The 13489-nt window shown below is 31.9% G+C and overlaps 1 protein-coding gene across 2 annotated transcripts in view; it reads left to right on the forward strand.

Moving 5' to 3' along the window:
* LOC125054976 (lysosome membrane protein 2) overlaps nucleotides 1-13489 on the forward strand; it is a 67491-nt gene that overhangs the window by 23531 nt on the left and 30471 nt on the right. Inside the window, exon 2 of one of the 2 annotated variants that reach the window (XM_047657117.1) lies at nucleotides 2870-3051. In XM_047657117.1, the coding sequence (XP_047513073.1) occupies nucleotides 2994-3051 (58 nt within the window). In that variant the 5' untranslated portion in view covers nucleotides 2870-2993. Of the gene's footprint in view, nucleotides 1-2869; nucleotides 3052-12922; nucleotides 12996-13489 lie in introns of those variants that run through there. The other variant, XM_047657118.1, reaches the window with a different exon arrangement.

Genomic DNA, 13489 nt, shown 5'->3' on the forward strand with positions numbered 1-13489 from the left:
CTCTAAAGATATAAGAGTTGAGGCAGGTGAAATATGTGAAAACATGGAAAGGAATCATTTGTTTACATGTAAAAACAAAATTCACAATTTCCAACAAAAAATTGTTAAATTCCATAGTTTTAGTTTCGTGTTTATAGTGTAGTAGCTAGAACAGTGGAGGTTTACATTTCTCGATTAAGTTTTTATCGTTTAGAACATTTTTTTTCTACCACTACCAATTTTTTTGTGTTGCAAATAAGAAAATAGGTCGTTTAGTTATATAGCCTTATGGCAGGCTTCAGCTAGTTTACCTTGCGAGGTATTTGTACCGGAAGCGTGACCGTGATCTTTTGGACTTTTAATTTTATAATTAAGTGTAAATGTGAAGAGCACGACACGAAATTTGATTTTGGAACATGCAATCTCAATTATAGACCGTAAGGTTGAATTGGCGTAAACTCTCTTGGAAACCTTTGGTTATCTTTGCAAGAAACAGATGGGGATTTCAGGAGGAGATCGACGTTACGTTGGCCTCTTTATCTTTTTACTTAATCATAAAGTGCGTGCGCACAAAGTACACATGTCAGAAGTGAAACTTCTTCGGCAAACTAATTTTTAAGTCTTGTTCATATTTATACAAATCTAAAACTTTAGATTTCCGAGACTTAGAGGGAGGGAAAAAGGAAGATGTGTTATGAATTTAATGAGTTTAATTGTCATTAAAATATTAAAAGTGTCGATAATTAATTAAAATAGTTATTTACAATTCGTCATTACAACTGAGATTTCAATAAATTATTTTGCATAAAATATAAAATACTAATATTTCATAAATTCTCTTCACGTAATTTTAATTTTAAAAATATAATTTCTATAAGGTAATTCGCACTTCTCGCTCTCTCTCAATCGGTCTCATTCGCTCTCTCCCTTTTCTTCGACAAAAACGCTGCACATCTTCGTGACGTATCCGTAAAAAAATTACCCTCATGCGCCTAAAGAAGTTTCACTTCAAAAAGATTGCTTGTTATATTTCAGTAAATATAACATGCAAGCAGTTTTATGAACACTTTTGAAGTGAACACAAATTGAAGTTTAGTGGTAACCGTGTTACGCGTTAACACCATTTATAATTAATTTAAACATGACTTTCTCAACTATATTAACTCAAAGACACGACACAATAATAAACTATATTTAAAATTGCTGTTTTTAAAAACGTGAAGGTCGACATGTTTTCGCAATGTTTTTAATTAAAGTCGACAAAATTACTCGTTTACTTTATTTAAAACAACATGTATGTTATTACAGCTAAATGTCTTCTTACGATTTTAAAGACTGCTAAATTTTCAGTGGCTGTAGAAAAATTTACATAACACTAGCTGTCCCTGCGAACTTCGAACATTTTGCCATGCTACCCCAAAGACCTTTTGGTTTTCCGGAATGAAAACTTTTTAGGTTTTTATTTTTATCTACATAAACCTCAGAGTTCAAGTTATAAGTTCTTAACTAATAAATAGGGTGGACACCCCTTATCACTTAGGAGTTCGAATGATAGTAGCTGATTCTCAGACTTAGTGAATATGCATAAAAATTTTCATAAGAATCGGTCAAGCCGTTTCGGAGGAGAATGGGAACGAACATTGTGACACGAGAATTTTATATATTAGATAAATTAATACGTAAAATGATGCATATATTCTCTTCATGTGTTTATAGCCTATAAACCAGAGTCCCGGATAAGTACGGTCAGGTTTACAGCAGACTTAATGCCCTATGACCCCTAAATGGGGAAGAGAGAGTCAATGGTGAGTCTCCATCGCTTTCGGTCTTGAGCCTCGTATTTCACCTAGCTCCAAGTCTTTCCGGCTACCTTTGCCTCATCTGTTTGACAATTTTTGCAATCGAATCAAGCGCCTGCTTGGGGATGCGATTGTAATCTTATGGGAGTGTATGGCCTATCCATTTCTCTGCTTGATCTGCTGGCTAATCAGAGTTTCTCGGTAACAAATGAAGTTTGCGGAGAACCAAGCCAGTAATCGCCTGATTTTTAATAAGTAAAATCAGTCCAAACAAGGAATTAAATTAACAAGAGTCAAAGTTCATTGTCAATAATACAAACAGATATTGATATTGGATAAAATCTCAATGTTAATGTCTCTTGTTACGAAATATAATAATAAATATTAAAAATAGAAAAAGAAATTAAAAAAGTATGGTCCCATTATATTTATTAAAAAAAACGCGACATACTCGTACTAGGCAATACATACCATTTTGGTAGTAATTTCGCAGAATTAATTAAATTAGGACTTGCTTTGATTCACGCAATGCTTCAATGATTTTTCATTAGACCCTGTATTTCATATACTTATATACTTGGTAAACATAAAAATCGAAAGACATGTCGTATACGACTCTGGATGCTTAGAAACCTCTTTGTTTTTTTTAAGTGATGAGGAAAAATAATATTGTTTTTTGAAGTAATAAGTTTTGAAGATTATTTAAATATTTCCTTTTACCTCAACGATTGACCTTTGGAAATTCATTTACTTATTATATATGCATTTGTTTTTATGTTACGTGAACCCAAATTCAAACATCTATTCGACAATAGAACTGCATAGTTTGTTTGACTTTTTTATTCGAAATTAGCTGATTTGTATTTTATATGTAGTTCTATTTATTAATAGCCTGACAATGATTGACATAGACCATAACTATACTGTATACATTGTCTTTGACTATTTCAATGTACATTCCGATGATAAATTATAGAACATGTTAGCAATGAAGGGCTTAAAAGCCTCCAGCGTGCATAGTATACGTGATTTTTCCTACATCTCCGCAAGGTCCTTAGCCATGACCTTTTTAACGTATTTTCTTATTGCAGAGCTGCGCGCGCGCACCTAAGCCCGCTGAACGTCAGTCGACGCGCCACCACCGTCGTAGATACACGTAATGAGCGTGTATTGACACAAAGGATTCAGTGATTGTGTGTTTGTGTGTGTGTAAAAATGCAGGGCCGTGACAAACTATGTGCAAAATTGACGAGTGCATTCCTAAGGAAGTGGTGTAAGTATTTTTTGATTTATTAAATGTTCCGTTAGTTAATGATACTCGCATGTTTTCGAGTTTGTTATTGCCACGCCGTGGAAAGATTTTTCATGTAATAGACTATGTTTAGTTGTCCGTTTTTATATATCTATCGTAGATTTTATTATTGGCATAGAAGAATATACAGTTTTTCCGGCACCAAACTTTAAAAAATTCATGGATCTTCATTGTATTTAGATATGTATAACACGAATCAAATGAAATAAGAAACCCTGCTAAGTGCTATTTTAATCCTAATGTTGACAGTTTAGTAATTAACTATGACTATTCGTGAAATTAAATTTCTATACATATAAGAACTATTGACGGGAAACCGGATATACCGAATTATACCTACATTGTAGGCAAAAAGTGTGTAGGCAAAAACACTAGTTGAAGAAAACTAACCAAACTACTAAACTAGTTGCGCATGCGCATTTTGTCAATTTAAAGTAGAAGAATTTCACTCAGCGTCAAACTTTAGGGACAATTTTTTCTAAGACCAACTTTCGTAAGTTAATAAATTATTATAAACGAGTTTGTGGTTCTGTTTGACAAAGGCTGCATTCAGTTCAATATCTCCAGGAACGAATCAATGATATTGGTTCTTTTTGGAAGGTATACTGGCTCGTTTTACCCTTTGAAGACTAGACGTTTGGTGAAATAAATAAAACTGGTCATACAAACTTTTAGGTCTGGACCTCAGATTTCTGTATCTGTTTCTTGATCATTCGTTTTTTTCTAATGGGCAAGTAGGTGATCAGCCTGTGCCTGACACATTTTCACCTTTCACCGTACGAGCGAGTGTTAAATGCATACAAATAATGTCTATTACCTAGTGTACAGCCGGGGATAGAAGCTACGTCCTCAAGGATGAGACTCGCCCGGTGCAGTAGACCAGCATTGCTCTCGTGTGGTGAAAAAAAATCCCAGGCCCACACCTATATTACGTCTCGATATATGGCTATATATTTTCTTCTAAGTTTTTCCTGTTCAATTTTTGTTTATTAGATTAGGCCAATTAACATCAATTAAATTGTAATCAAATTTGATATTCGTACCAGTTACAAGATGGGTAATCAACTAAATGGATTATAGTTTACTAGTCTTTTAAATAATATAATTATATCTTAGGAATAAACACTTAGCCATAAGAATGACTATCGTTTGTGAATCATACTGGCGTACACACTTACCGCTTGGTAATTCCGAATCCTACCTTAAAATGACCTACAATTTCTATATTTTCTCAAAACAACTTAGGTACTAATTAGCAAAATACTAATACTACTACTAAATGGCGTCATAAAACAAAGAACATCCATTTGAGTTCAAAAAACAAGTTTATGCTCAATATTATCTTCGAAGCAGAATCGTAGAGCTAAGTAACTACAAATTTACTTATTCATAATCGTTTGCCCTTAAAAAATTCAAGTAATATTTGCAAATATAGAACTCGCTCAGGCTCGTTTAAGAGAGTTACTTTATAAATAAATATACATTTAATATACGTTACTTTATAAATAAATAAACATTTTATATATCTTGATTAAAAGTACAGATTTATAATAATTACAATTAAGTAGAAGGATAAATATTTTTAAATGTCGTACATTTGTCGCATTTCATTATCCAAAGGTCGGAGCAAGGCCAGTTTTAAGAATAATATATACAAAACACAGAATTATAAAGACTATAAATGGATTTGAAAATTACGATAAATAGTTAAAAAGTCGTTTATTTATCGCAAATTAGATTCCTAACGCACTCTGAAGACCAAGATAAAAGCTTTAAATGCTTGTACTTACAACTAGAAGTTGCCAGTGATAAAAAGCAGGTTTTTTAAACACGTCCTCGTCAGGTGAACGTACACGATTTGCATAAACACATCGTGGCATCTTGCTTTCATTATACACTACACATACCAAATGATGCCTACCACTTGGTAGAAAATAAATAAAACACTATATGATAGTGAAAATTTACAAATTAATTTCCAAAATTTAGATACCATAGATTGATAATCGTCTGCTTTGACGTGTGTCTGCTTGTGGAGGTATTTTCCTTCCTTCAAACGTATGCTCTATGTCCTTCATGACTAAATTGGACATAGAATTTGCATATAATATAATCGAGACAGATGCTATGCCTGGAATATCTTACTCAATTTTAAATAGCCGAACGTTTCATATAGGTATTGGAACATTTGTGACATGTTAAGGTATGCTATTGGAAGAATATAAGCGGTTGTTAGATAAGTAGCTACGTTAGCTGAAAATAAAAAAAAATACTTCTTTAAAATGCGAATGTATGTACGGTCAGCGAAAGAAGGAAGCAGGTTTTATGTTAAATGTGTATTCACGTAAACTGAAGTAAATATAACAATTATCACTACATAGTATAAAACAAAGTCGCTTTCTCTGTCCCTATGTCCCTTTGTATGCTTAAATCTTTGAAACTACCCAACGGATTTTGATGCAGTTTTTTTTAATAGATAGAATGATTCAAGAAGGTTTATATGTATAATAACATCCATTAAATAGTGGAGAAGTAGTGTTATTTTTGAGGTTTCTAATGTGATGTCGTAAATAATTACATTTTTTCCGCTTACATTGCAAACGCAGGCTGCTGAACCCTACGATTTTTATCAAAATAATGTACTAAGTATTGTACACATTGAAAAGGTCTACAGAAAAGTCCGTGATGGTATATGTCTATCTCTTATGGATAACCCACAATAACTTTTTTTTGTCATTTTTACGACAAATAATGGCTAATTTTCGAAGCGATTTTAACCAATACAGCATAAATCCTTATCCAATTAAATACCTTAAATAAATTGTTGATTTAATATAGATTTATATGGCCCTTTACAGCATATGATTTAAATGAATATTTTCGATGATATTACAAATTTAATAATTGCGGGACGCAGCGCGTCGGAGGCCGCAGTTCTCCCTATACTCTATAGCTCTTTGAATTTAGTATCAGCATTGCATCCGTGCGAAGCCGGGGCGGGTCGCTAGCATACTATAAAATAAGTTATTTATTTGAGTATTAACCGTTTTTGTTATGTATCCACGAAACAAACATCCTATTTTGATATCAAAGATCACATTTGATTGACGGAACTTTTAAGATTTATATCTATTTTTTGTTTATCAATTCAATATTCATTTATGCGTTGACTTTTGTTTTTAAAATATTCAGTATTTAATTATTTTGAATAATTAATGGCAAGAACTGGTTAGACCATCCATGCCAATTTTATATTATTTTATTAGTTCGTTGTATCTTTAAGAGTTTAATTGCTAAAAGGTTAAGAAACAGGTTTCCTAGCAGTAGACTTAGGGTGAGATTCAGACACGTGACATTGTATTTATTTCATTAACTCCCGTTTATCAAAGTCTAATATCATAGTGTGCGCTAAGTCTTAGGCAAATTAAAAAGAAATTTGTCTGTAATTTCTGGGAATTAAGAGAAATTGTTCCATATGTTTTATCTTCTACGAAGTCAGTTCAGTAGAATGTGATTCCTAGAGCTTAAAGTTTTTGGAATCATCCGAGTTGGTATTATTATATACCCTTATATATTATATTAGATATAGAAAGAGCGATTAGAATCGTCAACGACCAGTCACTTTCCGAGCGGCTTGATTGAGATGAGCCTCCTCTCCGTTTGCCTCCTGTAACATAAAAAAAAGATATAGGTAGAAATGGCCCTATTAATATAGAAATCTTCTTCATAGATCTTCTTTCGCATTATCATTGGAGGTGTTCCGAAGAACTTTTCGGATTAATACCTGTTTATATTTCATCATCAGACGTCAAGACAGAATGCAATTTCACCCGTTCCACCTTGACGTCTAGCGCTCCTAAACTTTACGCTTTTTAAGACACTTCTTGCCGCCCACCATCACTATGGAACCAGCTGCCATTCTAGGACTTAGAGGCCTTGAAGAGAAAAGCGTACCTCTAGCGCCAACACGTTTGGAAACCTCCTGGTTTTGCGGGTGTCTATTAACTTATCTTTAAGTCTGCTGACTTAAAAAGCAAGAACGTTAATCTAACAAACGATGTTACTGAGGACATTTATAAAAGGATATAATATCTTATTTGTGAGAATGATTATCTTCACCGCCTAAACGTTGTGAAACCATCTCATTGTATGTGAACAATGGAACAAAACACTGAATTATTGTTTGACTACTATAATTATTGTAAACATTGTACACTGATCACTCGCGGCTTTGTTCGTGTTTTTCTTGCTATTTTTTAAAAAAAATATAGAAAATTATTTGTACTCATATAAAGGCACTTTATAAAATGTATATGTATCAAAAGTATTAAATGTTGTTCTACATAATTAGTTAAAAGTAAAAACACGTAAACCTGTTAAAATAAACCTTCGCTGACATTTGATAGCAATAATAAATGTACTTTGTGTAATAATAATAATATTACAACGTAAGTTGGCCAGTTTGTACTGTTTTTGCGAGGTTTTGGTATATTATTTTTGAAGATTGGTGTCTATTCATTTGGTTTTTAATAACATTCTTGAGTGATTCGCCATGAATCACGTATTTCCTTGGTGGTTTTTACTGTATTTATTTTCATACTATTTTGTGTATAGATATATAAGTATCAGTGTAAAAATATCTTTATTAGAGGGTATTTTCTGTATACATTTAAATGCATAATTATTTAGTAATCTCTTTGTTACATAATAGTTATTGTTTTTAAAACGTGTATAATTCTCCTTATAATTTATAACCAATTAGATAATAATTAACTTAGATAACGTATACAATAATTATACAACGTGTAACCTACTTTTATTTACTGCGAGTTATATATATCAATGGTATTAGTATATAGATGTTAAATTTGTACGACATCACGGATAGAGAAAATGTGTCTAGTTTATGTTTCCACCATCGTCAACTACTTGTTTACATTTATTTTTAAACACTGCATTGCATACTTAAATATGCAGTTGATATAAGTAAATGGGCTCCCGAAAATTTGATATCTTATTTGAATATAAGAGATGGAGAACGTGAGCATCACGTCACTGAGGAATGGGTAACCAGCCTATCCGCTTACGGAACGCAGAGATCGATCGAGATCGTACTTTACCGAAAATAAAACGCACACAAACAGAAATTTTGGCCTAAAAGACTAATATTAGGACGGCTGTATGATGGCGACGTGCATCTTGTTTCAAGTTTCTCATGTAAAAAAAATTGATCTCATCCCAAAAAAAATTTTTTTCAACCTTTAAAGTTCTTTAAAGATTAACTTTAAAGCGCCTCTAATTACGGGCAATTAACATTCTTAATTTATTGAACCACCTAAAAATGTATATACCTATATAAACTAGCTGACCGGGCAAACGTCGTTTTGCCATGTATATTATTTATAATAAAAAATAGGGGTGATCGTAGAGGGGTGAAAGTTACGAGTTGTATGTATTTTTTAATGCTGTATCATAAAAAAGTATAAACAGAAAAAAATATCTAAAAATAAAAAATAAATATTTAGGGGTCTACCCTAAATATTTATTCTACTACCCTTAACATTAAGGGGGATGAAAAATAGATGTTGTCCGATTCTCAGACATACCCAATATGCACACAAAATTTCATGAGAATCGGTCGAGCCGTTTCGGAGGAGTTTAACCACAAACACCGCGACACGAGAATTTTATATATTAGATTGCAATTTCTAAACGGTCAATCAAAAATAAAATTAAACATCAGGGGTATGCCGTAATCAATCTGTCGAACCAATTCATGGAACATACGAAAATAGCATGTTTAAAAAAGGTATGATTAAATATGTAAGCGCAATGATCGTTTTTTAATTCGTACCAAGAATACCAAAAACAAGTTTATGGCCGCGGTCTAAACCGCCTGGCCGTCATAAGTACGAATTTCCTTTGCTAAAATGAGTTTTATGAATATGTACAGGTTTTTGTGTACTCGATTTTGGTTTTTAGTGGTTAGACGTATGAGACTGTAAGCGGACGTCAGATGAAAACTCGTTTTTGACACGAGTAATTTAATCTCTTGTGTATTTAGAGGTTTTATATTTATTTAACACTTATCCTTATATGGAAGGAGTTTTTTGTCACTGTGAAGGTACTAAAAAGCAATGAATTCCGGTTTTTGACAGCATCAAAATAAGGGTTGCTATATGGTAGGAAATAAATCTTTACCAGTGGCGCTAGAATTTTTGTGTTTTGATTTCGTTATGTTTCGTGATATTTCTTTAGCTGACATGTCGTCGATTTTAGTACAAATGCATGCCTTCGGATGTTTTCCTTCAACCTACGAGCGGGTGTTAAATGTGGACATAGTCCAATGGTGCACAGCCGTGATTCGAACGCACGGCCTTTGGGTTGAAACGTACGCTCAAGCTTAGGCTAATTGCTCTTAAAATATATAACGTAGACTAAACATGGGACCGTCGTTGTTACTATGGTTGCGTTTAACCACAGCTACAAATTACTATTTTAGTCTACGTTTTATACACTCCATAGCTGTCCTCGATAATATGATATATGTCAGAAATGGCAAATGTCAAACATACTGTGAAGTTACAATGTAACAAAAGCTTTACCACGTATTGTACAAACGTTAATCGTCAAACAAATCTTGAGAGGATAAATTACATTAACATTAAAAATAAAACCAAAATCCCAATGGTTTATTACCAACAAGAATACATAAAATGTGTTTTGGGTATCTACCTGTTCAACATTTAGAATTTTTAATATTCAATTCGCACTTTATATGATCGCTCTTGACATTACAGACACATTTTGCGAGTGTCATGTGATTGAGGTGTGTGCTTCTTATTTTTTGCTGGAGGTAGTTCAGGTGTTAATACTTTGCTTCAATAATGGAACGAGGAAAATTTTATTAGAATTTAACAAGCTATTTCCTCTTAGCATAAAGTAGAAAAAATATTAATTAATTAAGTTTTGGTTACGCTTAATAGTTTTAATTTTCCCTATACGCAATTGGAAAACCCATATTGCGTGGGTTTTTCTTTTTTAATGTTTCTAATCGCGTACCAGGAAAGAAGGGTTTTGAAAGACTTTTATAGGTTTGAACCGGAATTTATTAAATGTTTACTTAACTCTTCATTTCGAGATTAACAGTGTTGTTAGAAAATACTGCCACAGATGACTCTTGGTATTTAATTAATAAAGAATTTTTAGATAATGTTTTTCTTCTGATTGAACCAATTAAAGATGTTACCTTTTCATTAAAACTAACTAAAACAAGGTGCCATGCCATTAAGGTTCTGAATAAAAAATACAGAACGTTCGAAGACAAGGCACTAGATGTAATAACCTTGTTTAATGCGGAAATATATTTTGTAATGTTTATCAAACAATCTCGGACAGTTATTGCGAGACGAGTAGTGTTTAGCAAATATTTCAATACAACAGTCAATAGGGACGTTGACGCTTAACAAGGACAATTTACACTAATGTCGAGATTTAGTACATTCAATTGAAAATCATATTTTTTTCATAGACTAGCGACCAGTGACCGTGACCCGTAAATAATGAAAAATTATGTCCATAAACTGCGGAAAATCCCTGCAGTAATTTTGAGTTTATCCCTCAAAATTACTGCATTTTTAGCAGAGCAGAGACAGAGAGTTAGACGTAGCAGAGGACTTGTTTTATTAAAATAAAAGTTAGTTGTTGGTTTTTGTAGACATAATCAAGCTCTTAAATTTTTCTCTACAACTCAATCAACTATCTCTAATCGTTACGGTAGCGTTAAGTAACGTTTCCATTCGACCGTTTTTTTAACCTACTTAATATGTAAATCCCACTACAATGAAAAAATCTTTAATTTTGGCGTTAATATATAACCTATGACATTCACAATTAACGTGGCCTTCGTTGGTAATAGAATAATCATCGACACAGTAGACATAGACATAACATTTATTAATAACGAAACACACACACAGAACACAACCAAAATAATCATAATAATTAAAAAATAAATTATGGAATGGAAAATAAGGAATAAGGTAAGGAAATTTACAATGTACGTAAAGTAGGTAGGGGTAACCCTGACAACTTCATAAAACTTACCTCTTTTATAATATTAGTATAGATAACTACGTAGATATTACTCCAGTCTGCTAGAAAAGTATTATATGTTATTATACCTAAGTCAAAGTTCAGAATCTTACTCTTAGACCCTTTATTTAATAGACACGTAGGAGTATCTGGATCTACATCTGGATTGCAAAAAAATTCTTTATGTATTAAGAAAATTCTAAATAAGTAGGTTCATTGAGAAGCATTGTAGTTTTTCTCTAGATCTACCCAAGGTTTAATTTGATATTTGTTTCCTAGGAGGACTAACTGTTGACATTTACACATTGGCATATTCTTATTAATTATATAAAAATAAAGTTATTGTGCTTATTAGTTAGCTTTCCTGGGGCCTTTTTTAAAATTAAAACTATATATTAGCTTTTGTCCTTACTCACAACTAACGTTTCATATCAAATGGCAATTAATACTGTAACTAATTGGTAGGGTATATAATGTCAATCATAATATTAATTAAATGTTTTTTTATTATTCGATATGATTGACGTGTATTAAAATACGTTTAGCGAATTATTGAAATTATTTCCGGATGAAGACTTTATGTGATGTTATTAAAATAACTCTTTACTTTATTATTTTTATTAAAGCTTTAGTAATGAAACCATAAAACAAATTGGTTAGTTTACATTTCTTAATATGAGTTTCTTTCGATTTCTTTTTTAGTTGTCTAGTTTTTGTATGGTTTTCTGGAGTTTCAGTGTTTCAAAATGTTTTGTTACTTACTGTGTTAACGATTACCTAGTAATTTCCTAAAACTTTTATTTAAGTTAAGTTATTCTTAAGTGAACAATTAAATTTGTTAATAATAAAAATTATATATGTTACGTAGGGCATAAGAATTGTAGAAAATGTAAGGGGCGTGGCACAAAAACGGTTGGGAAACACTGGTCAGTGTTTGTTTTTTGTGCCTTTCTACATTAAATATCTATTAAGTATCGTAGTATAATTTCCATAGTGTAAGTACTAAGTAGGCCTCAAACTTCAATGTGCCGTTAGTAGATGGCGCTATCATAAATTATACTATTTAAGAACGTAATTATGGCTAAATTGTTTTTCTTATTTTTTTACAATTTGTAATCTATAACGATAAATATATAGATTATCATAATATGTTCTTGTATAATGTTGGAATACTTGGTAATTTTCCGTTTGTAGAAGCAACCCGTTTCTGCATTTGTGAACACATTGTATTGCGGATAGCAATTAATTATCATTGATAATGGCTTCTATTCAAGAGATAAGCAAATATTTAGCCAGGTGAAATACCATAAAATAACTTTACGTGCGTTTTCATTATTATATGTATATGTCATATGCGTGCTATTCATGTAATGTATTATAATTCTAAGTTCCTCGTCTTTTGTGTGGGGTTACATGTGTTGGGGGTACATACCAAAGTTCTGGGGATCTTAGTTACCATGATCATACCATTAATGTTGAAATATGCCTAGTTCTTATTAGAAAGACACGATAAAGAGTATGTTAAACATAAATCATTTTATCCTAAAACTCACCTATTCTGTAGTATGTACAAAATCTCGAGCGGAAGTTGGAATTGAAATGCAATATGGGTGTTGGCGAGTTAAAAATATTTTATCTCGCTCATATTAACCGAAAATGATAAAGTACGAAAACCGCAAAAGCATTAGTGAAAGAATAACAAAATTTCATTAAAAGTGACCGTTGGTCAGTCGGCCGGCGCGCGCGCACCATTATGGTTGCGTTTCAGAAAATGAAGATTTTCCGGAACTTGTCCGAAAGGAGGGATATAAGTTAGTGATTATTTTCTTTTTTCATGTGGCATTTGTTTACTGAACCGATTTTGATGATATTTGGTGTTCCTGTCCTCCTGGGGCCGTTTGAAGAACAAATTTATTTAAATTTATTAATTAATCTAATTAAGTGTTTGATTTATCTAAATAATAAGGTATATATTCTTCTCTAATATGTAATGTTCTTTTCAGTCGTTTTGGTAAGTTAAAGTAATTTTGTAAATCATATCTTATTAAATCTTCATTCTTTCTTAATCCATCTTAGTATTTTTCGATACTTCGAAATCTTCTCGATCGTCATTACATTACGTTTTCATGTATTTCGCTTAAAATAATACATAGATCATAAATACGTTATTGGACCTAAGCGTTCTTAATTAATAAGGGTCACTTTTATATTAATACAAATATTCATTTAAAAATTATTTGAATTTTATTTATTACTTTTAGAATAATATTTTTTCATATTTTAGTGTTACCTTGAATAGTGAAAT

The sequence above is a fragment of the Pieris napi genome, chromosome 13, assembly GCF_905475465.1.
Source record: "Pieris napi chromosome 13, ilPieNapi1.2, whole genome shotgun sequence".
Lineage (NCBI taxonomy): Eukaryota > Metazoa > Arthropoda > Insecta > Lepidoptera > Pieridae > Pieris > Pieris napi.